Below are 27,221 nucleotides of genomic sequence, written 5' to 3' on the forward strand. Positions count from 1 at the left end.
ACTGTGTTCCCCAGGCTGGTCTCGAACTCCTGGACTCAAGCTATCTGTCCACCTCTGCCTTCCAAGTGCTGGGATTACAGGCATGAGCCACCATGCCCAGCGTGGCCCATTTATAATTGTCTAGTTTCCAGTACCTGGGACCACAGGCGTGCGTCATCTTGCCAGGCTAATTTTTGTATTTTTAGTAGAGACAGGGTTTTACCATGTTGGCCAGGCTGGTCTTGAACTCCTGACCTCAGGTGATCCGCAGTCCTCAGCCTCCCAATGTGCTGGGATTACAGGCATGAGCTAGAGCGCCAGGCCATATTTCCCACTTTGGTTTGGGCTTCTGAAAAACTAAAGGAAGACACTTCTTTCTGCCTATCCTTACTATGTCATTCTCTGCAAGCCGTCGCCTCTGTATATAAGTACATCTAACAACACTGTCATGAAAAATCTATACCAGAGATATGATTAATTCCACCCACAGGTGATGTATGTTTTCTGATTATATTTCTCAAGCCAAATATCTGCAACAATAACATGTATTGAAAGGTATAGAAATAAACAGATGGATAGACAGAAAAAGACTCAGACTGTCTAAGTAGTGAAGTTTGTGCAGAACTAGGAACAAAAATCCATCTGGGTCAGAGGTATAGGGTTAATTTCTCTTGCTGAGGCTCAGGTTTCTCCTTCATGCATGTTTAATGGTCCACCTAAGTTCAACTGGAGGAGCATCTTTCTTCTTTGTTAACCAAACATGCCCAGGTAGAGCTGCTTCTCTTTTCTATGGTAGCTGCTGAGTTCTGACTGTGTCAGCTGGAGGTACCGCCGGACGTTGGCATCTTGGAAGATGATGGAGAAGCAATTAGAAACAGTTAGAGTCAGTTAAGACCATAATCATACCTTGTGGCAGGAGAGAATGTCAACATGCTCCCATTTTAAAATCTCTCCAAGATCTGAATATATCGCAACCATTCTATGCAATAGTAAATCTCATTAATTAACAACATTTGGAATTGAAAAAAACAATCTCCGTCCTGGCTGCTAATTTTTATTTATTTATTTATTTATTTATGAGACAGAGTCTCGCTCTGTCACTCAGGCTGGAGTGCAATAGCATGGGATCTCCACTTACTGCAAGCTCCACCTCCCAGGTTCAAGCAATTCTCATGCCTCAGCCTCCTGAGTAGCTGACATTACAGGCATGCACCACCATGCTCAGCTAATTTTTGTATTTTTAGTAGAGATGGGGTTTCACCATGTTGGCCAGGCTGGTCTGGAACTCCTGACCTCGTGATCCACCCGCCTTGGCCTCCCAAAGTGCTGGGATTACAGGTGTGAGCCACCACGCCTGGACACTGGTTGCTAATTTCATAATGAAAGCAAGAGCGATGAAGCAATTATCATTAAAATAGAGCCTCTAAAAATACTATTCATATAGGTGGCAGTTAATTTATGTATTTGATGGTGAGAAACATGAACAAATGGCTTATATTTTATATCTTTATGAATTCATAATGGCGTTCTCATTCATTTAGATGAGATTTTACTGCACTGCTATACATTTGGTGACTGCTACTAGCATCCAGTGGCTATTGTAAGCCAGAATGCAAAAGGGAGACAATTTTCAGTGCTCAACCAACCAACACAGAAATGAGTCTCTCATCTGCTTCGCAATATCCTTTTTGCCTTGGAAACAAAGTAAGTCCCAAATTCTCTCTCAGCAGGACTGCCCTTTTTCTAGGTCATACCTGGGGTTAGCTGAGCTAAAAGATAAAAATGATAGCTAAACCAAAGGCCAGACCCCATTTGGAGAACTGGCAGAATGAGAATTATCAAGTGTATTTGTTGGCATTCACACATCCTATTCCAATCACTGTTTTTTTGTTTTGTTTTGTTCTGTTTTTGAGATGGAGTCTCCCTCTGTCTCCCAGGCTAGAGTGCAGTGGCGCGATCTTGGCTCACTGCAAGCTCTGCCTCCCGGGTTCATGCTATTCTCCTGCCTCAGCCTCCCGAGTAGCTGGGATTACAGGCGCCCGCCACCACGCCCGGCTAATTTTTTGTATTTTTACTAGAAAGGGGGTTTAATCATGTTAGCTAGGATGGTCTCGAACTCCTGGCCTCACATGATTTGCCCACCTTGGCCTCCCAAAGTGCTGGGATTATAGGCATGAGCCACCATGCCTAGCCTCCAATCACTCTTAAAGACCAGGAAAGGAACTTGAAAAACACTGTTTTTTCTTTTGGGATGGAGTCTGGCTCTGTCGCCCAGGCTAGAGTGCGGTTGGCACAATCTCGGCTCACCAAAACCTCTGCCTCCTGGGTTCAAGCGATTCTCCCTGCATCAGCCTCCTAAGTAGCTGGGATTACAGGGGCCTGCCATCACGCCCATTTTTTTTTTTTTTTTCTTTTTTTCTGAGACGGAGCCGCCCTCTGTCCCCGAGGCTGGAATGCATTGGCTGGATCTCAGCTCACTGCAAGCTCCGCCTCCCAGGTTCACACCATTCTCCTGCCTCAGCCTCCCGAGTACCTGAGACTACAGGCCCTCACCACCACGCCTGGCTAATTTTTTGTATTTTTAATAGAGACGGAGTTTCACCATGTTAGCCAGGATGATCTCGATCTCCTGGCCTCGTAATCCGCCTGCCTCGGCCTCCCAAAGTGCTGGCATTACAGGTGTGAGCCACTGCGCCCGGCCACACTCAGCTAATTTTTGTATTTTTATTTTTTTTAGTAGAGATGGGTTCCGCCATGTTGGCCAGGCTGGTCTTGAAATCCTGACCTCAGGTGATCTGCCCGCCTTGGCCTCCCAAAGTGCTGTGATTACAGGTGTAAGCCACCGTACCCAGCCCAGAAAAACAACACTTTTTTTTTTTTTTTTTTTAAAAGACAGAGTCTTGTTCTTGTTGCCCAGGATCTTGGCTCACCGCAACCTCCGCCTCCTGGGTTCAAGCAATTCTCCTGCCTCAGTCTCCCAAGTAGCTGGGACTACAGGCATGCGCCACCATGCCTGGCTAATTTTGTATTTTTAGTAGAGATAGAGTTTCTCCATGTTGGTCAGGCTGGTCTCGAACTCCCGACCTCAGGTGATCCACCCACTTTGGTCTCCCAAAGTGCTGAGATAACAGATGTGAGCCACCCCACCCGGCCTGCCTATTTTATATATATATTTATGTATATTTATAAATAAAAGCACATTGATATATATTTATATATTAAAATAGGCATACATATATATATGAAACAGACATATCAACATATATATTGTGTATGCCTGATTAAGCATCAACCCCCTACACATGAAACTAATAATACTGCTTTTCTGTGGAGACAAGAACACAAGAGTGGAAAAAGGTCTGTTCATCGTATACTTTTTCAGTTTGAATTCCCAATCATGTGAATGTATTACTTATTGAAAATAATACATTGGCAAAGTAAAATAAAACCCCCTTTCCACAGATCCGCCCCAGCAAGACAATTTTGTCTTTACCATTTCAAAGCCCTTCTCGCTTACCTTTAGGCTGCCTATTCACGGCAGCCAGGAGGTAGTGGCGGGCCTGGTCATAGTCCTGCAGATGGAAAAAGGCCACTCCGGCCCGATACAAGGCCTTGGCATTATCAGGCTGTCGTTCCAGGACTTTCTGACTATATTCTCTCACTCGTTCGTAGTTCACGGGCTCCATCTGAAGGAGACAGGCTAATGGGCCAAATGAAAAGAGAGAAGAGGGAGGAGGGGCTCGTTACACCAGGTTCCACTGGCCAGCTCAAGACAGTACCGAACAGGGTGGTAACAACAACATTCAGTCAACAAATGCTAAAGTGTCTCCCATATGCCAGACACTCTTCTACACTCTGGGGATGCAGCAGTGAATAAAAGCTTCACATATCGGCCAGGTGCAGTGGCTCATGCCTGTAATCCCAGCACTTTGGGAGGCCGAGGCGGGTGGATCACCTGAGGTCAGGAGTTCGAGATCAGCCTGACAACATGGAGAAACCCTGTCTCTACTGAAAATAAAAATTAGCCAGGTGTGGTGGTGCATGCCTGTAATCCCAGCTACTTGGGAGGGTGAGGCAGGACAATTGCTTGGACCTGGGAGACAGAGGTTTCGGTGAGCTGAGATTGTGCCATTGCACTCTAGCCTGGGGAACAAGAGCGAAACTTCGTCTCAAAACAAAACACAACAAAAAACTCACATATCTTGTAATCTACTTCAATATTTACTGATTTTCTGCTACACATTTAGTACCGAGTTAGGCTTGGCTATAAAGCTGGTAAAAACATACTTTAAAATTTATTTAAAACTCAGCTGAGCATGGTGGCTCATGCTGCAATCCTAGCACTTTGGGAGGCTGAGGTAGGAGATTCGCTTGAGCCCAGGAGTTCAAGACCAGCCTGGGCAACATAGTGACACCCTCCCCTGTCCCTTTTTTTTGGCAGGGTATTCACTGCAGTGTTATAAGAAGTGTATTCCGAATAACAAATGTATTCTTTATTATTATTTTTTTAAGACAGAGTCTCACTCATCAGCCAGGTTGGAGTGCAGTGGCATGATCTTGGCTCACTGCAACCTCCAGGTTCAACAAATTCTTCTGCCTCGGCCTCCCAAGTAGCTGGGATTACAGACATGTGCCACCATGTCCAGCAAATTTTTGTGTTTTTAGTAGAGATGGGGTTTCACCATGTTGGCCAGGCTGTTCTCAAACTCCTGACCTCAAGTGATCTGCCCACCTTGGCCTCCCAAAGTACCGGGATTATAGGCATGAGCCACTATGCCCAGCTGAGACCCTATTTTTTTTTGAGACGGAGTCTCGCTCTGTCGCCCAGGCTGGAGTGCAATGGCGCGATCTCAGCTCACGGCAACCTCCGCCTCCTGGGTTCAAGTGATTCTCCTGCCTCAGCTTCCCAAGTAGCTGGGATTACAGGCACACACCACCATGCCCAGCTAATTTTTGTATTTTTGTAGAGATGGGTTTTCACCATGTTGGCCAGGCTTGTCTTGAACTCCTGACCTCAGGTGATTCGCTCGCCTCAGCCTCCCAAAGTACTGGGATTATAGACGTGAGCCACCCTGCCCAGCCCCCCATTATTATTATTATTTTTTTTTGAGATGGAGGTCTTGCTCTGTCACGCAGGCTAGAGTGTAGTAGCGTGATCTTGGCTCATCGCAACCTCTGCCTCCCAGGTTCAAGTGATTCTGCTGCCTCAGCCTCCTGAGTAACTGAGGTTATAGGCGCTCACCACCATGCCTGGCTAATTTTTGTCTTTTTAGTTCAGATGGGGTTTTACCATGTTGGTCAAGCTGGTCTCAAACTCCTGACCTTGTGATCCACCTGCCTCTGCCTCCCAAAGTGCTGGGATTACAGGCATGAGCCACCGTGCCCGGACCCATTAATTTTTTATATAAAATTAGATATGCAGTGAGCCGAGATTGTACCACTGCACTCCAGCCTGGGCTATGGAGCAAGACTCCATCTTAAAAAAAAAAAAATTAGATAAATTATAATTTTTTAAAAAACAAACCTTCATTGTATCTCTTCTACCTAAGGCTCTATGTCCTGAATCCCCCATTTCACCACAGTTCTTATACTGCAGCTTTGTTAATAATGGTTGCCATTAATTGTCAGGAAATGGCAAGCACTGTGCTATGTGCTTGATATAAACTGTCTTGTTTAATCTTCGCATCTACACTATTAAATAGGTGTTACTATCTTCATTTAGTGGATGAAGAAATCAAGACTCAGAGAAGTAACTTGTCCAAGATCTTACAGGTTCTAGGTGGAATGAATATGAAATTTGAATGTTCTCTAACTCCAAAATCATCATTCTCAATAACAATACAGTATATAACTTCACTATTCTCTTGGATGACTTAATGAGACCTTGAAATACAAACCTGCGGAGGAGTCAATTCAGGCAATTCAGGTCAATGTTCTGCCTTTTTACGACTAAGAAGGGAAACACACTCCCTATTTCACAACTGTGGGAATTAAACATAGTATTATTAAATCATGGTGCTGAGAAAGACCAAGAATCAGCACTGATGAGCACATTAAAGGGCCTGTGCTGATGTCTGTATCCCTTCTACAACATCCCCACCAAGTGGTCAAAAAAAAAAAACCAAAAAGTGGAGGAATACACAAGAAACAAGTAAATGAATTTCTTTGTTTGTTTGTTTTTAGACGGAGTCTCCCTCTGTTGCCCAGGCTGGAGTTTATACTTAGCTATTTCCTCAGAGGTCAACCAATCTATCACCCTTGCTCATTAATTCAACAACCAGTTCTTGTGCATTGACCATGTGCCAGTCACTGAGCTAGAAGCAGAGCATGAGAGGAGCAAGGCAGTCATCTTGATGATTAAAGAGGTTGAGGCCAGGTGCAGTGGCTCATGCCTGTAATCCTAGTACTTTGGGAGGCTGAGGCAGGCTGATCACTTGAGGTCAGGAGTTCAAAACCAGCCTGGCCAACATGGTGAAACCCCATCTCTATTAAAAATACAAAAAAATTAGCCGGGTTTGGTGGTGGGCGCCTGTAATCCCAGCTACTCGGAAGGCTGAGGCAGGAGAATCGCTTGAACCCGGAAGGCAGAGGTTGCAGTGAGCCGAGATCACGCCACTGCACTCCATCCTGGGTGACAGAGTGAGACTCTGTCTCAAAAAAAAAAGTGGAGGAATACACAAGAAACAAGTATATGAATTTTTTTGTTTGTTTGTTTTTAGACGGAGTCTCCCTCTGTTGCACAGGCTGGAGCACACTGGTACGATCTTGGCTGACTGCAACCTCCGCCTCCCAGGTTCAAGCGATTCTCTTGCCTCATCTTCCCAAGTAGCTGGGACTACAGGCACCCGCCACCATGCCCAGCTAATTTTTAAAATATTTTTAGTAGAGATGGAATTTCACTATATCAGCCAGGATGGTCTCCATCTCCTGACCTCGTGATCTGCCTGTCATGGGCTCCCAAAGGGCTGGGATTACAGGCGTGAGCCACCGCACCTGGCCCAAGTAAATTAATTGTTTTTTTTGAGACGGAGTTTTGCTCTTGTTGCCCAGGCTGGAGTGCAATGGCGTGATCTCGGTTCACCGCAACCTCTGCCTCCCAGGTTCAAGCAATTATCCTGCCTCAACCTCCCAAGTAGATGCGATTACAGGCATGCCCCACCACACCTGGCTAATTTTTTTGTATTTTTAGTGGAGATGGGTTTCTCCATGTTGGTCAGGCTGGTCTTGAACTCCTGACCTCAGGTAATCCGCCCACCTCGGCCTCCCAAAGTGCTGGGATTACAGGCATGAGCCACCGTGCTCAGCCCAAGTAAATTAATTTTTCAAGTGCTTTAAGAGGCTGGACGCAGTGGCTCACGCCTGTAATGCCAGCACTTTGGGAGGCTGAGGCAGACGGATCACGAGGTGAGGAGATCGAGACCATCCTGGCTAACACGGTGAAACCCCGTCTCTACTAAAAATACAAAAAATTAGCCAGGCGTGGTGGCGGGCGCCTGTAGTCCCAGCTGCTCGGGAGGCTGAGGCAGGGGAATGGTGTGAACCCGGGAGGCAGAGCTTGCAGTGAGCCAGAATTGTGCCACTGACGCCAGTCTGGGCGACAGAGTGAGACTTGGTCTCAAAAAAGAAAAAAAGTGCTGGCCAGGTGCAGTGGCTCACACCTGTAATCCCAGCACTTTGGGAGGCCAAGGAGGGAGGATCACTAGGTCAGGAGATCGAGACCATCCTGGCTAACAAGGTGAGACCCCGTCTCTACTAAAAATACCAAAAAAAAATAAGCTGGGCGTAGTGGCGGGCGCCTGTAGTCCCAGCTATTTGGGAGGTTGGGGCAGAATGGCATGAACTCAGGAGGCGGAGCTTGCGGTGAGATCACGCCACTGCACTCCAGCCTGGGCGACAGAGCAAGACTCTGTCTCAAAAAAAAAAAAAGTGCTTTAAGAAAAATAAAACTACGCTGGGACAGAGAATGAATGAAGTCAGAGTGCTGTTTGCTTATGCAAGGCTTTTTGGTAGGAGGAATGGGGGGACACAGTCTTACTTGCTCTGTCGCCCAGGCTGGAGGGCAGTGGCCCAATCTTGGCTCACTGCAGCCCCGGCCTCCCATGCTCAAGACATTGGCCCACCTCAGTCTCCAGAATAGCTGGGACTACCGAGAAGCACAACCATGCCGGGCTAATTTTTGCATTTTTTGTAGAGACCGGGTTGCACCACGTTTCCCAGGCTGGTCTTGAACTCCTTGGCCTACCAAGGTGTTGGGATTACAGGCGTGAGCCACTGCACCAGCTACAGAAGGCTTCTCTAAGGAATCAACTTTTGAGTCCAAATCTGGATAAGTGTCATTCAATGTACAGGGCATTCTAGCTGGAAAAACAGCCTACAAAGCGTGAAGGTGGAAATGTACTTTGAACATTAAGTGTATAAAAGGGCCAGTTCGGGAAGGGCATGGTGGCTGACACCCATAATCCCAGCACTTTGGGAGGCCGAGGTGGGCGGATCACCTGAGGTCAGGAGCTCGAGACCAGCTTGGCCAACATGGCAAAACCCCGTCTCTACTAAAAATACCAAAATTAGCCAGGCATGGTGGCAGATGCCTGTGATTCCAGCTACTTGGAAGGCTGAGGCAGGAGAATCGCTTGAACCTGGAAGGCAGAGGTTGCAGTGAGCCGAGATCACGCCACTGCAGTCCAGCCTGAGCAACAGAGTGAGACACCGTCTGAAAAAAAATAATTAATAAATAAAATAAAAAATAAGGCCAGGCGTGGTGGCTCACGCCTGTAATCCCAGCACTTTGGGAGGCCGAGGTGGGTGGATCACCTGAGGCTGGGAGTTTGAGACCAGTCTGACCAACATGGAGAAATCCCATCTCTACTAAAAATACAAAATACATGGTGCCACATGCCTGTAATCCCAGCTACTTGGGAGGCTGAGGAAGGAGAATTGCTTGAACCCGGGAGGCGGAGGTTGCGGTGAGCCAAGATCGTGCCATTGCACTCCAGCCTGGGCAACAAGAGCAAAATTCAGTCTCAAAAAAAATAAAAGAGCTAGTTGGTGCTGGGACCTCGAGGTGAGTTTGGATTTTCTCCTAAGTGTGATGAGATGCCAATGGGGTGTTTCAGGCAGTGACAGGATCTGATTTCCTTATCTGTAAAATGGTGATAATCCTTGCAGTTTTGTGAAGATGGCAGATATCTATAAATGACTGCCCAACATGTTATAGGCACTCAATAAATAAAAATTACTGGGCCGGGTGCAGTGGCTCATGCCTGTAATCCCAGCACTTTGCGAGGCCGAGGCGGGCGAATCACCTGAGGTCAGGAATTCAGACTAGCCTGGCTAACATGGTGAAACCCCGTTCCTACTAAAAATACAAAAAATTAGCCGGGCGTGGTGGCAGGCGCCTGTATCCCAGCTACTTCAGAGGCTCAGGCAGGAGAATCACTTGAACCCGGGAGGAGGAGGTTGCAGTGAGCCGAGATCGTGCCACTGCACCCCAGCTTGGGCGACAAGAGCGAAGCTCTTCTCAAAAAAAGAAAAAGAAAAAGAAAAATGAGGAAAAGCTATACGACCCACTAAATATAAGGGATCTAAACTACCAGCTAAAGAAATGAACGTGTTTCACAAATATTAAATGTCCCTTAAATAAACAATGGCCTGACCTTAAGAATAGTTTTTCCCTATAGCATGCAAAATTACCTAAAGCTATCAGCAATACCCAGAAGGCTGTTAGAAATGCAAACTGGGGCTGGGTGCGGTGGCTCACGCATGTAATCCCAGCACCTTGGAAGGTGGAGGCGTGTGGATTACCTGAGGTCAGGAGTTCAAGACCAGCCTGACCAATATTATGAAACCCCATCTCTACTAAAAATACAAAAATTAGCCGGGCGTGGTGGCGCATGCCTGTAATCCCAGCTACTCAGGAAGCTGAGGAAGGAGAATCGCTTGAACTCGGGAGGCAGAGGTTGCAGTGAGCCGAAATCACGCCACTGCACTCCAGCCTGGGCAACAAGAGCGAAACTCCGTCTCAAAAAAAAAAAAAAAAAAAAAAAAAAATTAGCTGGGCATGGTGGCTGGCGAGCGCCTGTAGTCCCGGCTACTGGGCAGGCTAAGACAGGAGAATTGCTTGAACCCGGGACGGGGAGGCTGCAGTGAGCCCAGACCGCGCCAGTGCACTCCAGCCTGGGAGACAGAGCGAGACTCCATCTCAAAAAATAAATAAATAAAATAAAATAAAATAATAAAGAAACGCAAACTGGTAGGCCCCACGTCAGACCCATCCGAATCTCTGGGGATGGGGCCGAGGAATTTGTGTTTTAACAAACTCTCCCAGGTGAAGTCTGAAAAGCCCTCCTCTATGGCAACTTAATTACAGCCGCACAGATTGGCAGATTATTCCAATTCATGGCAGAATAACTGGATGACAGTAAAAAAAAAAAAAAAAAAAGCGTTTTTTTCCCCCAATGTTCACAGATGTTCATGTTCCTGTCTTAATGCTCTCTAGCCACCCTTTAAGCCCCGTTCTTACCAGCTAGATTGTTATAGCAGTCTGTCTGGGTGGTATGCAGTATGTTTTCTTGTTCAGGCGTGAGGGCCGGGCCCTGAGGTCCGAGATTAGGTAACGGAGAGGGCAGACTCGGATCTAGACCCCGCAGCTGAAGCAGAGCTCGATGGTACCTACTCACAGCATCTCGGTACTTCCCTTCCCGGTAGCGCTGGTTCCCTTCCTCCTTGTACAGCTGAGCCTCCTGCAGACGCTTCTCCATAACTGTCGCCCACGGTTCTTGCGGAACTGGGAAGTGAAGGAGCAAATGAAGCTCTGGGGTTGGGAGCAAAATAACTGACTGTAGCAGCCAATTTAAGGAGGCAGAAAATTACCCTTCTTCCTGGAGGATCCCCCAACAGGGACCTGCGGTTTGCTTGTTTCTACTCACAGCCCCACCTCTCCTTTCTGCAGTCTTTTTCTCAAGAAGTGCAGGCAAGTAGTTAGGAAGGGGATGTGGGAATAACGAAGCCAAACATTAAGTGACTTCCTAAAGAGGCGATGTGGAAGTGAGGAGACTTTCCGAAGAACTCAAGCAAGGCCCTACTCAGGAATTGTTGCGGGCGTGAGAACGCCGGGGACACTGGCTTCCGCCTTTCTATTGGACCCGCCCCCTCCCCGACCTGGAAGTAGAACGGAGTGGGCGGGACTAGTGCTAAAACTCCAGGGGCTTGAAGCAATTCTAACTCTTCTTCCTTATTCAACATTTATTTGTTGACGTCAGTAAATAAACTGGGAAGCCGAGGTGAACCACTAGCGAGACTGAGGTGTCCACATAAGCGTCACAGCTGCAAGCCCACCCGGCGCCGCGACCAGTTCCTCGCCCTCTGCAGATGCCCAAGCCTGGAAGTCTCCTGGGCTTCGATTTACCAGCAGGAGCAAGGAGAGGAAAGGGTCAAATATGCGTACAGTTTAGTATCTTGAAGGGTCGCGCGCATTACGCCACACCACCCAATCAGAAGAGGCTCCGGAAAAATAATCCCGCAGATACGACCCCGCCTCCTCAGCGGACCAACCTGGAAGGAAAAAAAAAAAAAAAAACCCCTGGCAACTTCGCCAATTGGAAAAATCCGGACGATCACGGATGACCAATCGGAACGGCAAATGACGATTCAAGTTGTCCAATAAGAGAAAAAGGGCGAGGTCAAGGGCCTCTGTTGCTGGGTAGAAGTTGAGGCGTTGAGAAAAAAGGAGGGTCCGGATTACAGTATTTTTTCGTTCTGGGGAGCCGTTTTGCTTCCTAGCCAGAAAAACAATTGCTAGTAGGCTTCCGTGTTGCAACACATTCTCTTCTGACTTTTTTTTGTCATTACTGCTGCAAGCACAGACAATAGGGAAAAGAGATTAGGTACCCCTAAGACGCCACAGCACTTGGAAGTCAGACGGAAGTAAGGGTGGTGGGAGGGGTATGGCATCGGGGAGCTCCGGGCGGCTGCGCAGAACCCCCCAGCTGAAAGTACAGAAAGACCGGCGCACACACGCTTCCGTGCTACGAGGCACTTGAGCCGCAGCCAGCCTTGCCCGTCTTGGACTCCACTGCGGCTGCGCGATAAAAGCACCGGCGGCGATTGGCCCGGGGACGCCAGGGGGCGGGAGGAAGCGGGAGGAACTCCGTCGTCCTCCGCGCGCGCCTGCCCGCGGCTGGGGAACCGAGGGCCTGGAGGGGAAACAGCTCCCCGCTGCGTTGTTTTGGGCTCCGTGAGCCCAAAGTGGGAGGGCAGACGAAGGAGAAGCAAACACTGCGCAGTGGGACCGTGCGCGGCCTCCGCTCCTGCGTGCGTGCGCTCGCTCGCGCGGGCTCAGTGCTGGCGCGTGAGGCGGAGGCGGGCAGCGGCGGCGGCGGCGCCTGCGCGGTCGGACTCGGTCGACGGTTCGCAGGGGAGGAGGCGGCGGGAGGCGGAGGAGGCGGCGGCGGCGATGGAGGTGAAGCGGCTGAAAGTGACCGAGCTGCGGTCGGAGCTGCAGCGGCGGGGCCTGGACTCGCGCGGCCTCAAGGTGGATCTGGCGCAGCGGCTGCAGGAGGCGCTGGACGCCGAGATGCTCGAGGACGAGGCCGGCGGCGGCGGGGCCGGGCCCGGCGGGGCCTGCAAGGCGGAGCCTCGGCCTGTGGCCGCGTCGGGCGGCGGCCCGGGCGGGGACGAGGAGGAGGACGAGGAGGAGGAGGAGGAGGACGAGGAGGCGCTGCTTGAGGACGAGGACGAGGAGCCACCCCCTGCTCAGGCCTTGGGTCAGGCCGCGCAGCCGCCGCCGGAGCCCCCGGAGGCGGCAGCCATGGAGGCCGCGGCCGAGCCAGATGCTTCTGAGAAGCCGGCGGAGGCCACGGCCGGGTCAGGCGGGGTAAATGGTGGCGAAGAGCAGGGCCCCGGCAAGGGGGAGGAAGACGAACCCGAGGAGCGGAGCGGGGACGAGACGCCGGGATCCGAGGTGCCGGGTGACAAGGCCGCCGAGGAACAGGGTGAGGAGCTGGCAGCCGAGCCCGGCTCCAACCTGCCGGCTGCGCCCCTGATCTAGCACCCCGCCCTGCACCGCAGGGTCCGAGTCCTTGTTCTCGCTTGCCTCAAAGTGCCATTTGATGGAACTCTTTTCATTCTCTACCCGCCTTTCTGAGGGGTTAGGCCGCCTCTCGTGGCCCTACTCTTTGCAGGAGGAAGGTTCCTGCCTAACTTGGTTCCTTGGTGATAGTGGATGGCAGTGAGTGATTTTGCATGCGAACTGCTTGTGAACTACCTGTGGAACAGTCTCCCACGGTGCTTGTTGTATTTTTCTTAGCTGAGAACGTGCTAAGCAATTGGGGATTACATGCAGAACTAGGCCCACAGTTAGAGGGTCAGGCCTTTGGGCTACCTGACTGTTAACTTTTTCGCCGTAAAAATGTTAAGCAAAAATCGAAGTCCGTCAAAGTCCGCTCCATTAGAAGCATGTTACCAGAGCTTGAGCCACAGAGAATCTGAAAATCCAACCTTGCTCCTCTTTGAGCTGTAGGGGAAAGCCTCTGGTGTAACAGTGTCGAGTTTAATAGTTAACCAGTGAAGAGAAAATCTTAATCTAGTGCATTTAGAGTTAGTTAACGTTACTTGGCCAGGGTTTTTATCTTGCTTGGATTATGATTAAATTTTAATTGTCGCACTGAGTCCGTGGATGGGCATGTTTGTAGATTTGCTGAACATCTGGTGCTAGCCTTTTACGTTTCAGGTCCCTCGGTTCCTGAATGGTAATGATTGAGGTGCTGGTGGGTCCGTTGAGTAACCTTGTGGAAGAGGTGTGTTGTAGAATCGCCCCAGGGAGTTAGTGACCTTTCTCCTTTCTTTTGAAGTGATTGGATGGTTAGAACTGATCCATAACAGTGTGTGTCCCAGTAGGGAGGATAAGTCTTACTATAAAGTGGGTGGCCTTAGTTCTTTTGTTAGTAATTTTTTTAGGCCACTACGGAGAGTCATGGTATAATCGGAACCCATTGTACAACAATCACGTGCAACTTGCAGATTGTTTGTCCTGTGTCCTGGAGCAAAAATCCCATTACCTAACCTTTGACTTATGTATATCCCAAAGAACAGATAAAAAAATTATTGAAGGATAGGCTGGGGGTGGTGGCTCACGCCTGTAATCCTGGCACTTTGGGAGGCCAGGCGGGTGGATCACCTGAGGTCAGGAGTTCGAGACCAGCCTGGCCAACATGGTGAAACTCCTGTCTCTAGTAAAAATACAAAAAATTAGCCGGGCGTGATGGCGGGTGCCAGTAATCCCAGCTTCTTGGGAGGCTGAGGCGGGAGAATGGCTTGAACCCGGGAGGCGGAGGTTGCGGTGAGCCGAGGTCGCGCCACTACACTCCAGCCTGGGCGAAAGAACGAGACTCCATCTCAAAAAATATACGTATTGAAGGATAAAAGACTGCTTTAAAGAAATTATTATTAAAAACCTTCCTAGTGTTGCAAAATACAAAAGCCTAGGGAAAAACTCCAGGTTTTTTCCTCTTGTAGAGAAGTTGCTAAATATACAACAACACCTTTCTGCCCCAAATTATGTGCAGTCTAGATGCGGTATTATTTATGGATCTCTTATGACTTAGTGGTTTGCTCTTGCAACTTTCAGTAGAAGTCCCTGATAAAAATACAGCTGTGTATAATGCACTTGAGTCCATTTGCCACATGAATAAAGCCATGGATGGCTGTGCATTTCAGTGCAGGAAAGGGAAATAAAAAAAATTGAGACTTTTCTGTATCATGAAGTTGTGGAAAAGTGATACAAAATATGTATTAACTACTACCTTAAATCTAGATCTGACGAGTCAAAATTAAATTAACCTTTGAAGTTTTTTTAGAGACCTAGAGCATATTTTTTATGTCATATTGATGGGAAAATCTGCAAGTTTGACCTGATTTAAGTGGATAAATTTAGAATGCAAAAATTGTCCAATTTTTATCTACTGCTTGACTGTAATTAGCCCATAATGTCCCTTTTTTTAAAAATAAAATCACAGCCAATGACAGAAAGCTGATCTTTAGAAATAAAATGTTATGTGAATGTAGTGGGAATAACCTGGCTATTTTGATCAGACAGATTCTCAGATTCCCTGTTAGTGTCTATTAGTTGTAAGCTTATTCTACACTCCAGTATGAAAACTGCTGATTTTCTTTCCCTCGTTTTTGTAGGAGATGACCAAGATAGTGAAAAGTCAAAACCAGCAGGCTCAGATGGTGAGCGGCGGGGGGTAAAGAGACAGCGGGATGAGAAGGATGAACATGGCCGAGCTTACTATGAATTCCGAGAGGAGGCTTACCACAGCCGGTGAGGGAAACAGTCCCTTTCCTTGAAGGGAGTGTCTGCTCTGATTTTGGTATACCTGGTATTGACTGGAGAGACTGGAAGGAGGGTGGATTCAAAATGGAATAGGTTTTTATAGGCATGAGTTTTAGATTGCATCTACCATGGAAACTCCTATTGCCCTTTCTCATTTATTGAAAAAAGCTGTCTGCTGGGATTTGATATTCACTGATAGTTTAAAATGGACATAATGTCATACACACAACCCTCAAAGAAGAGGGCTTTGTTTACATTGTGTTTCTTTTCTATCTTACATATATAGCTCAAAGTCTCCACTGCCTCCTGAAGAAGAGGCAAAAGATGAGGAGGAGGATCAAACTCTTGTGAACCTGGACACGTGTATGTATAAGGCAGACAGACTGTGGTTTTTAACTAATCTCCTAAAAGTGATTTTGGAGATTAAAACTTCATAGCCTATAAATTCTATGAGACTTTGTATCCACTACAACAACTGGCTATACTTATGCTCTGTTGGTGGCTTACAAGTATTGGACATTGGAGTAAACTGAGTGTTTCTTTCTTTATAGATACCTCGGATCTGCATTTTCAAGTGAGCAAAGACCGCTATGGAGGGCAGCCACTTTTCTCAGAGAAGTTCCCCACCCTTTGGTCTGGGGCAAGGAGTACTTACGGAGTGACAAAGGGAAAAGTCTGCTTTGAGGCAAAGGTAGCTCATTAAGACCATTAATTCATTCATTTATTACTGGATGCTTACGGTTCTTAGAGGGGGGAAAAAAGGATTATTATCTTTTTTTTTTTGAGACGGAGTTTCGCTCTTGTTACCCAGGCTGGAGTCCAGTGGCACCATGTCGGCTCACCACAGCCTCTGCCTCCTGGGTTGAAGCGATTCTCCTGCCTCAGCCTTCCGAGGAGCTGGGATTACAGGCATGCGCCACCACACCTGGTTAATTTTGTATTCTTAGTAGAGATGGGGTTTCTCCATGTTGGTCAGGCTGGTCTTCAGCTCCCGACCTCAGGTGATCCGCCCGTCTTGGCCTCCCAAAGTGCTGGGATTACAGGCATGAGCTACCGCACCTGGCCGGGGAAAAAAGATTTTTTTAAAAAGACCGTTCATTTATTCATTAAACTACTACTTATGTATACTGGACTTCTGTCTAGTCAGGCTTTCATTAGTGCAGGTAGGTAAAAGCACTGTTCTTTAATAAGAACCTTAGTTTCAGTAACCAAGAAATTGATCCCTGTGGCTTTAAATTCAGTGACTGTTATTCTGATGTTGAGATAATTGTCGTTTTCAGTTTGTATAAAAATCTTGTCTTTCTAACTCAGAGTTTGCTACTCAGTTGGTCACGATATCTAATAGTTGCCTTTCTGACTTGGCCAGGTAACCCAGAATCTCCCAATGAAAGAAGGCTGCACAGAGGTCTCTCTCCTTCGAGTTGGGTGGTCTGTTGATTTTTCCCGTCCACAGCTTGGTAAAGTTATCTCTTTAAGTTCCTCATTAGTGTTTACTACCATATTGCTTACTCTATGGGAAGTCTGGTTGTAGGTAACTAATTTGTTGACTGTTCTAGGTGAAGATGAATTCTCTTACGGTTTTGATGGACGAGGACTCAAGGCAGAAAATGGACAATTTGAGGAATTTGGCCAGACTTTTGGGGAGAATGATGTTATTGGCTGCTTTGCTGTAAGTGCCCCTGAAAGTTGTGGGTCATAACAAGGAGTGGATAGAGGGCACTAGGAATTCACTTGTGCTTCCCATCAACTGCTGGCTTTTATGCATGTGATGTGTGGCTCGCTTAGTTACATTGTGCAGCAGTCTGTGTGAAAAAAGAATAAATTGTAAAGTTTAATCAACCCGAAGGCTTGTCAGCCAATAAGTGCTCTTGTCCTTTGTCATTGTAGAATTTTGAGACTGAAGAAGTAGAACTTTCCTTCTCCAAGAATGGAGAAGACCTAGGTGTGGCATTCTGGATCAACAAGGATTCCCTGGCAGACCGGGCCCTTCTACCCCATGTCCTCTGCAAAAATTGTGTTGTAGAATTAAACTTTGGTCAGAAGGAGGAGCCCTTCTTCCCACCACCAGAAGAGTTTGTGTTCATTCATGCTGTGCCTGTTGAGGAGCGTGTACGCACTGCAGTCCCTCCCAAGACCATAGAGGAATGTGAGGTATGCCAAACAGTATACAAACACTGAGGTTGTATGCTTTGCAGAGGTGGGCGCGTATGCTCTTCAAGGTCTCAGAGCGTTACCAAATGGGAATGGGAGGATGTTCTTAAATTGGATTTGATAAACATGACCCTCATTTATTTTTCATTATATTTCTGGTTCTGTTTTTTGCAGGTAATTCTAATGGTGGGACTACCCGGATCTGGAAAGACCCAGTGGGCACTGAAATATGCAAAAGAAAACCCTGAGAAAAGATACAATGTCCTGGGAGCTGAGACTGTGCTCAATCAAATGAGGGTAAGTTGCTGTTGGGGATTTGTCAGATACAGTATTTGGAGACTCTTCTAACCTATCTTTAATGGAGAGTTAGTCTCAAGTGTCTGAGAACAAGGGTCCCATAAATAGAGAAATGACATTTTTCTCTATGTGTTTTAGGTGGATTGATTTTTTTTTTCTTTGCTGTGTTGTCAAATTTCTGAAAGCAGATGAGGTCTGAAATACATCCAGGTTAAGACTAGATAGAAATGACTACTGCAGGAAATGGACAACATTCACAGCACTGAAGAATAGGAATAGAGTGATATCATAGATTCAGTATTTGAAGAGGTGACATTTACCAATAACTCTTGGGCTCTAACTTGCAATATAACTTGTGTTTTGTTTTTTTTTTTTTTTTTTTTTTTTCCTCTCAAACTAATCAGATGAAGGGTCTCGAGGAGCCAGAGATGGACCCCAAAAGCCGAGACCTTTTAGTTCAGCAAGCCTCCCAGTGCCTTAGTAAGCTGGTCCAGATTGCTTCCCGGACAAAGAGGAACTTTATTCTTGATCAGGTATTAATCTGATAAAATTGCCTAGAGTCAAGGTGGGGTGTGTATATAAAGAGAGACTGAATTAAGGAACAGAGTCAGCTTACGTAATTATGACCATCTGCTTGTGTGTTATGGTTGCAATGTTTTTTGAACTCAGAGGTACCCCTAATTAGTGTTTTTACCTGAAAATATATGGATCCAGGCTATAAAACATGTAATAAAGACAATGGAAAGAGTTGGAACTCATTTGAATTCCTGGCTCCACCACATTCTGGTTTGTGATCTTGGATAAGTCCCTTATCCTCTCTGAACCTCAGTTTCCCTGATGAGCAAAACAGGATAATACCTGTCATGTAGTTTGAAAAGTTAAAGAAGATCATGTGTATTGACCCTTCATCTCGTGTCTAAGTTATCAAAGATACTGAGTCTTTTTTTTTTTTTTTGAGACCGAGTGTCGCTCTGTCGCCCAGGCTGGAGTGCAGTGGCGCTATCTCGGCTCACTGCAAGCTCCGCCTTGCAGGTTCATGCTATTTTCCTGCCTCAGCCTCCCGAGTAGCTGGGACTACAGGTGCTCGCCACCATGCCTGGCTAATGTTTTGTATTTTTAGTAGAGGCAGGGTTTCATCGTGTTAGCCAGGATGCTCTTGATCTCCTGACCTCGTGATCTACCTGCCTCAGCCTCCCAAAGTGCTGGGATTACAGGATTATAGGCATGAGCTGTCACCCCTGGCCTTTTTTTTTTTTTTTTTTGGTGGAATCTTGCTCAGCCGCCACCCAGGCTGGAGTGCAGTGGCGCGATCTCGGCTCACTGCAACCACCATCTCCTGGGTTCAAGCGATTCTTCCGTCTCAGCCTCCCAAGTAGCTGGGATTACAGCACCCACCATCATGCCGAGTTAATTTTTGTATTTTAGTAGAGATGGGGTTTCACCATGTTGGTCAGGCTGGTCTTGAACTCCTGACCTGAGATGATCTGCCTACCTCGGCCTCCCAAAGTGCTAGGATTACAGGTGTGAGCCACCGTGCCCAGCTGATACCGATTCTTTTGGTTAAATCTGAGTGATAATTTTCTTACTAAACATCAGTTATTCCTCCTGTTCTTAGTGTAATGTGTACAATTCTGGCCAACGGCGGAAGCTGTTGCTGTTCAAGACCTTCTCTCGGAAAGTGGTGGTGGTTGTCCCTAATGAGGAAGATTGGAAGAAGAGGCTGGAGTTGAGGAAGGAAGTAGAGGGAGATGATGTGCCTGAATCTATAATGCTGGAGATGAAAGGTGGGTGTCTTAGTCCATTTTTTGGTGCTATAACGGAATACCATAGACCGTAATTTATAAATAATAGAGGTTTATTTCCCTTATGGTTCTGGAGGCTGGGAAGTCCAAGAGCATAGCACTAGCATCTGGTGAGGTCCTTCTTGCTGCATCATTCCATGGCAGGAGGGCAAAAGGCAAGAGGGCGCATGTGAGAGAACTTGCTTTTATAACAAAGCCACTTTCACAATAATGGCATTAATCTATTCATGAGGATGGAATCCTCATGACCAAATCACATTAAAAATCCCACCCTCTCAACACTGTTCATTGGGGATTAAGTTTCCAACACTTGTACTTTGGTGGGACATAACTCAAACCATAGCAGTGGGCTAAAATTGTACAAGTTAAAGAGATCTTATCCCTGGTCAGTGCACACCTTATTGAGGCCTCTTAGCAACTAGAGTGACACTCTACATCTAAAATATAAATCTGAAGAGGAACTTAATGGTTGTGAGCCCTTGTAGATAAATGAATCAGCAGAGAGAAGCAATAATTTTGCTTCATTGTTTTCTTGGTTTGTTTTGGTTTGGTTTTGAGACAGAGTCTCACCCTCTTGCCCAGCCTGGAGTGCAGTGGTGTGATCTCAGGTCACTGCAACGTCCACCTCCTGGGTTCAAGCAATCCTCTTGCTTCAGCCTCCCAAGTAGCTGAGATTACAAGCATGTGCCACCATGCCTAGCTAATTTTTGTATTTTTAGTAGAGATGGGGTTTCGCCATATTGCCCAGGCTGGTCTTGGAACTCCTGACTTCAGGTGATTTGCCCGCCTTGGTCTCCCAAAGTGCTGAGATTACAGGCGTATGCCGCTGTGCCCAGCCGCCTTGGCTCGTTTTGAAAAAGATACAGAAAGGGAAATAGCTAGGCGCGGTGGCTGACGCCTGTAATCCCAGCACTTTGGGAGGCTGAGGCAGGTGGATCACAAGATCAGGAGCTCACGACCAGCTTTGCCAAGATGGTGAAACTCTGTCTGTACTAAAAATACAAAAAAAAATTAGTCGAGCGTGGTGGTGGGCGTTTGTAATCACACTACTCGGGAGGTTGAGGCAGAGAATTGCTTGAACCTAGGTGGCAGAGGTTGCAGTGAGCTGGGATTGTGCCACTGCACTCCAGCCTGGACAACAGAGCGAGACTCGCTCTCAGAAAAAAAAAAAAAAGGGAAATAGTGACCGTAGGGTAATTTAAACTCAAGGGATCAAGGGAGAGCCTTCCGAGAATCAGTTATTTGTTAAGTAAATATTTCTGGTACATCTACTGTTCGTCTACATTTCTTATTCTGCTTTTTTTTTTAAGACAGAGTCTCGCTCTTGTCGCCCAGGTTGGAGTACAGTGGCGCGATCTCGGCTCACTGCAACCTCCGCCTCCCGGGTTCAAGCGATTCTCCTGCCTCAGCCTCTTAAGTAGCTGGGATTACAGGTGCCCGCCCAGCTAATTTTTGTACTTTTAGTAGAGACGGTTTCGCCATGTTGGTCAGGCTGGTCTCGAACTCCTGACCTCAGGTGATCTGCCCGCCTCGGCCTCCCAAAGTGCTGGGATTACAGGTGTGTGCCACCGCGCCTGGCCGCAGGGAGAGATTATTATGGTTCAGATTAAAATATGGCAGTTGTAGTGAATGATCTCATTGGTATAACTTGATTTCTGGTATCACGTTATGTTTGTGTTTTGTTTGTTAATTTGGCTGAAGTCTGTAATGCAATACATAAGAGAGAGTAATGTCTACACAAGAAATATTAATATTAATTATTAATATTTTGATTGATCCTCCTCCTATTCCCTTAAAACGTGATTTTTTTTCCCCTTGCTGCCTTTAGTTCCTGACATCCCACTGACTCTATCAACTGCTTGCTCTTCAAATTCTGATAATCCCCAGGCATGGGAACTGGTTTGCACACCTATGAGCCAGATCCTCAGAGTTTACTGAGAATGAACTATGCCAGTCCATAACTCATACTTAGGCACTCAGAGAAATGTAGCTCAGTTTTATAAAATTGAGGGCCAACTGGGATTCATCCAAGAATCATGAGAGCCCCATTGAACTGAATTTCCACTGGGACTCAGCTTCTGAAGTTGACGTCCAGAGACCAGCAGATATGTTGGCCTATCATGGACAGGTGGTAAATGAGAGCCCTTGTACTTTTGTCTTCTCTTCTCCTTGTATAGATGAGCAGATGCCTTTAGGCTTGGGTCAGTTTTTCATTGAGTCTCTCTTCTGTCAGCGAGGCCAGAGTGCAGTGGCACTCAGCCTCCCGAGTAGCTGGGATTACAGGCACTTGCCACCATGCCTGGCTAATTTTTGTATTTTTAGTAGAGACAGGGTTTCACCATGTTGGCCAGGCTGGTCTCGAACTCCTGACCTCAAGCAGTCCGCCTGCCTTGGCCTCCCAAAATGCTGGGATTACAGGCGTGAGCCACCATGCCCGGCCATCACTGAGTCTCTTTAAAATGTTATTTCTTAGCATCTTATCTGACCAACACCAGAACTTTCTCAGTTACTTTTAGCCTCTGGTTACCTGCTTCTGTCCTGATGAGAAACTTTAACCCAGTTCACTCCTAATTTATTATAGATCACTTAAGAACTTGTAAATCTACATAGCCCTTTGCCTGGGTCTGTTACAATTTAGGGAAAACTTAGAGCAGAAAAAGTTAATGTCATTATTTAGATGCGAGTGGGTATGATGCACATTTTTGTGCAGTAATAGGTGAGGCGTAGAAAGTCATATGCTTCTTGTAGAGTTTTCATAATGAGTTCTTACCCATCTATGCACTTTTCAGGCCCACAAGCTTCTCTCTTACTCTTATAGCCAACTTCTCTTTGCCTGAAAAGTGCGACTATATGGATGAGGTGACATATGGGGAGCTGGAGAAGGAGGAAGCTCAGCCCATTGTCACTAAGTACAAGGAGGAGGCAAGGAAGCTTCTGCCCCCCTCCGAGAAGCGGACAAATCGCCGAAACAACCGAAACAAGCGTAACCGGCAGAACCGAAGCCGGGGCCAAGGCTATGGTGAGTGCTGGGGACCTGCCAGCCCCCTGCTTCAGTCCATTCTTTGTGCTTAGTACAGCAAGATGTGCAAGGGAAGGCCAAGGAAACCAAGTCAGGTCATTAACAATACGGAAGTGCCTTCTTCATGGAGCTTATTTCTTCCTGTGTTCTTTATCCCTGCCTTTTTCTTGTGCTTTTTCCATAATTCTTCAACAACAAAAAAAATCCTCTTTTTAAAAAAAGTTACTTTTCACAAAAGTATTTGTTTCTTTGAAAAGCAATGCTTTGGGCTTTCTCATCTGTCTAGTTTTCATTTTAACATATGCGTTCCCAGTGTCACTGTTCCTGTCTATCTGAAGGATTTGTGCAGTGAAATCAAATTCTCATCTTCAGTTTTCTTGCTCCTCTGTCATTTCGATTCACAAGAAAGTGAATGCTTTATTCAGTGTTTTTTGTTGGGGGGAAGAAGTTAACCAAGCAAGTTAGGCTATTAGTAGAATTAATTTTCCCCCTGAATGTCTGGTTTGTCAGTTAAAACCCCAGTGTGCATTCACTGCTCTTTAAAAATGTGTGTGTATATGTGTGTGTAACTGTTCAGTCAGCAGAATTTTCGAGTGCCTGCTATGTGCTAGGTACTGTAAATGCTGACAGTTCCTGCCCTTGAGGAGCTGATTACAGAGACTTTGTTTCTTTTGCATAAAATGATAGGTGTGGGTTATATGATATCTGAAATCCCTTCCAGGGCTGAAAGTCTGATTCTATGAGTGGCAGTTTTTCCTTATGTTTCTAAGTCTGCCATGTATCCTTTTGCCATCTTAAATGTTTTGCAGGAATTGGGGAGCTTCAGAAACAAAGTAGCTTGGTTTTCTTGTGTCTCTGTTCCTCTGCCCTCCCCCCTCAGACTTTTTAAAAGCTCCTGGCTGGTGCTTTAATTAACATGTGTGAGCCTGGCCGAAGCAGGCCTCATATTCCCCCAGAATTGCCTTTGGCTCCAAGTTTTTGATTTCCACCCAGATGTGGAGCCAGGACCCCATGCCAGCTGTCTGAGCGCGCTCTCCATTTCTCTTCCAGTGGGCGGGCAGCGCCGAGGCTACGACAACCGGGCCTACGGGCAGCAGTACTGGGGGCAGCCTGGAAACAGAGGGGTGAGTGCAGCTCTCCTTCTGCTCCTCACTCTGGGCTGTGAGAGCCATTCTGTTGGCTTGGGGGAGCAGAGTGGTTTGCCTGTTTTCTTAGGGCTTAGGGTTTTGCCCATTTGATATGTTCTGGAAGATTTACTATGGGAAAATTAAACCAATTTCTAATATCGAGCTAAGATGTGTCCCATTTAAAAGGGGGTCACAGTGGATCATGCTGCCAAAAACCCATAAATCTTCACTCCTTTTTCTTTTCCTTTCTCAGGGTTACCGTAATTTCTATGATCGATACAGGGGAGACTATGATCGATTTTACGGGCGAGATTATGAGTACAACAGATACAGAGACTATTACAGACAATACAATCGGGATGTGAGTATCTTCTTGGGATAGATACAGGGTGAAGGGGGGCAGGAGCAGAAGGATGAATGTTGTGCCTCTTCATCCTCAGCCAGCTCTGGCTCCAAGTGATGGGGTTTCCCCTCTCTTCTAGTGGCAGAGTTACTACTACCACCACCCGCAGGACAGAGACCGATACTACAGGAATTACTACGGTTACCAAGGGTATCGGTGAAGCCCCTGCCATGCTCACCTGTCAGCCATGAAGCTGAATCTCTGGGGGTGCCAGGCACCCCCACAAAACACAACCAAGGAAAACAGGGGCTGTCGGGGTGGGGCTGAGCTGCCGGGGAGGGGCGGTGGGGCGGGAGGGTGCTCAAGCAGGGGTGGGGGAGGGGGGAGGTGGAAACAAACAACAAAACTGTACATTTTTTTTAAAGTTTGTTGAAAAGAATATTGTCTTATTCTATAAAACATTTCAAACCTAGTTAGAGATTTGTAATCAAAAAACATTTGCGCAGAAAGCAGCACTTAGGGCTGCCTGTTCTATACCCTGCAGTCAGACAGGAAAAGAACTGAAAATGGCACCCTTCTGACATTCTGAGGCAGCTGGACTGGCAGCCAAGTAAAGGAGAGTGATGAGGTGGTGTGGGGAGGGTGGGGAGGCAGCGCGAGGGTGCTCTCCACAGCAGGTAGGAGGAGGCAGGAGTGGGGACAGAGGGAGAGCTTGTGACTGGGGCAGTGAAAATAAACGATTGGCTCTTATCAATCACTTGCACCAACTAACCGTTTGTATTTTCTTTACCGACCTTTCCCTTTTGGGATATGTGGTCTGGTGGGCTGGGAGGCTTGCAGCGTCCCAACTCTCCATTTTCCTGTGCCTTTGTGCTGTTTGGCTGAGGCATGGAGACTGCCAGTGGGTGGTTCTATTATACAGGATTCCCAGGCCAAGAAAGCCTGGGGACTGTCCTTGATTGCCGAGCAGAATAGCCTGCCCCCTCTATAGACCCATTGATTAATTCCCATAAAATCTTGGGGAGAATGGGATTGCAGCCCTCAGCCTAAAGATTGTGATTTGCCAGTCTCTAGTCTCTGTCTTCCAAGGTTGAGAGAGGTGGGAGGTCTCTGAAATCATCCCTGTTAGAGTGTCTGTCCTCTTACAGTGCGAGAGAAGGAACGTTTCTCAGGGTTTCAGCTCACACGAAAACACAGCAGGATTCTTTTCACTGCAGCAGGATATGTATATAGGTGAATCCTGTGTTGTGGGCTCCCAGGCCCAGGTGCTGAGAATAGCAACTAGCAACTATTTTCTACAGTGTGGAGGGCTCGTGCCCTGCTGGTTTTTTTGATACACAGGTAGAGAATGAATAGAAGAGGGGAGGGTGGTGGGGGGGTGGGAGGCAGCTCAGTGGGGCTGCTGAACCTTGGGAAGAGTGTGAGTGTGAACGTGTGTAAATGTGCGTGTGAAAGGGAGCACCCCTTCCCGACTTCTAGATACAAAATTCCTTTTGGGGTGCTTTCCCTGTGTGTCCCCAGAGAGGCCTCTAGCCAAGAGACTTCAGTTGGGATAGTTTCATTTGTGACTTTACCAATACCCTCCCAGTTCTTGATAGACAGCTGTAGGTTGCTGGGTTCAAGAATATGGGTGGGATATGGAATGCTCTTTCAATGTCTAGCTTCAGTTTTCATTCATCCTCTTGCTCAGCACTGTCAGCCGAGAGCTTACTCAGCAGACACCACATACTGCAGCACTTCCTAGTGAGAAAATCTGGGTTGTGCCACTAGAAAATGCTTCACTTCCATTTCCTCACCTGGGCAGTTCTCTGTTTAAAATTGTGTGCTGATTTGGTCTTCCTCTCCTCCTCCCTCCCACTGTTACTGCCCTGCAGCCCTTGTTCAGGTGTACAGACCCTTATTCTGGCCTCTAGTGTCCCTGTCTGTCATGACACACCCTTCCGCCCAAATACCTCTGACCCTAAGGCTGGAATGGGGCTGGTAGGAGATAAGTTTGCTTACTCAGTCATGTCCTTTCTCTTGGCACCTGCTTCCCTGCAGTGTCCTCAAATGGATTTGTGTGTGGCAGTGGAGTGATTGCATGAATTTTTCTGTAACACATTAACTTTGTATTATTATTAAGGGAGTTTGAGAAAGCTTTGCTTATAATGTCAAGGCAAGGAGGTAAAAACTGGAGCCCAAAGAAATTCCCTTAGGGCAAGATTATGTTATAATAGAAAATTGAATTTCCTGAGGCAGTGGCTGCCACCCCTTTTCAGATGTTTAGTCCAGCAAATAGCATCTTTCTTGTAGTCTGTGACATGGGTGGGGATGCTAGGGCCCTCAGGGGCAAGGGGACTAAACTAAATCAAGTTGAGTTTTTTTCCAGCAGGGGTTAGGGGAGGTACTCACTGTTGATATTTGACACTAGAAAGTAATCTTTTTTACAAAACTGTTTTTCTAGGTGGGTAGAAAGTGAAACTGCCACATCCTTGTTGGTTTAGTCCAAGAGATCATTTGCAACAACAGTAGATGTCTGGGTTTTGTTTCTGTCTTTTTATTATGAAAAACTATGTTAAGGGGGAAAATGTGGATTATGGTAACCAGAGGAATCCCTAGCCTTGTTTTCCTTAGAAGACTTGTTTAGTGTTTTATCAGACGTCTGTTGTAGTTGTAGACAGGAAAGCTTGTGAGAAAAACACCACATGGAGCCTGTAAATGTTTTTGCACAACCTGTAAAGCATTCTTGGAAGTGGCCAGTAAAAAAGGGTTTTACCATTTAAAAAAAAAATGTAACTGTGTCATTGTTTACATCTGTAACTTTTTCCTCCCCTGTTCTCATTACACCATTCTGGCGAAAATGTAGGCAAAGTAGCATCCAGTTTTAGAATAAATAACCGTTTGGATTGAATTCACCCTATCTCCTGTGGCTGCACTGACTGGGGCGGAGGGTGTCACTGGGTTATTTATTCATTTTTTAATGCCTCTTTCTCAGGTTGCATGGGCTCCAACCAAGGAGGACTCTCTTCTTGCATGGTGGCTGCCGTTCCCTCCCTATTCTACCATGCCTTCACTTGGGAGCCAGCCATGCAGTCAGTTGACATGGGTGGGTAATTAGTCTATTTAGTGCTTGCTTAGGCCAAGAGTCGAGCCATTGAAGTATACGAAAATAAATTATAACTCATGACTTCTG

At 46.9% G+C, this 27,221-nt stretch overlaps 2 protein-coding genes across 3 annotated transcripts; one reads left to right on the top strand and one right to left on the bottom strand.

Annotated features, from left to right (window-relative positions):
• Positions 1–453: 453 nt before the first annotated feature.
• On the bottom strand, positions 454–12,068 carry TTC9C (tetratricopeptide repeat domain 9C). 2 transcript variants are annotated; one of them, XM_054439966.2, is made up of 4 exons: positions 10,849–12,068; positions 10,499–10,762; positions 3,497–3,679; positions 454–824 (listed from the first exon to the last, which is right to left on the bottom strand). In XM_054439966.2, exons 2-4 carry the CDS (start codon positions 10,734–10,736, stop codon positions 730–732), a joined length of 516 nt encoding a protein of 171 aa, XP_054295941.1. In that variant the 5' UTR covers positions 10,737–10,762; positions 10,849–12,068; the 3' UTR covers positions 454–729. The 2 variants fall into 2 exon arrangements, with proteins under 2 accessions (XP_054295941.1, XP_054295942.1); XM_054439967.2 differs by lacking the exons at positions 10,499–10,762; positions 10,849–12,068 and adding an exon at positions 5,877–5,989.
• A 362-nt stretch (positions 12,069–12,430) lies between these two features.
• Positions 12,431–26,819, top strand: HNRNPUL2 (heterogeneous nuclear ribonucleoprotein U like 2). Its single transcript, XM_054439963.2, has 14 exons — positions 12,431–12,968; positions 15,163–15,298; positions 15,597–15,673; positions 15,862–16,001; positions 16,677–16,767; positions 16,867–16,979; positions 17,198–17,461; positions 17,636–17,758; positions 18,163–18,291; positions 19,374–19,542; positions 22,379–22,579; positions 23,630–23,703; positions 23,960–24,067; positions 24,189–26,819. Exons 1-14 carry the CDS (start codon positions 12,431–12,433, stop codon positions 24,267–24,269), a joined length of 2,244 nt encoding a protein of 747 aa, XP_054295938.1. The 3' UTR covers positions 24,270–26,819.
• Positions 26,820–27,221: the final 402 nt, after the last annotated feature.

Source organism: Pongo pygmaeus, chromosome 9 (assembly GCF_028885625.2).
Source record: "Pongo pygmaeus isolate AG05252 chromosome 9, NHGRI_mPonPyg2-v2.0_pri, whole genome shotgun sequence".
NCBI lineage: Eukaryota > Metazoa > Chordata > Mammalia > Primates > Hominidae > Pongo > Pongo pygmaeus.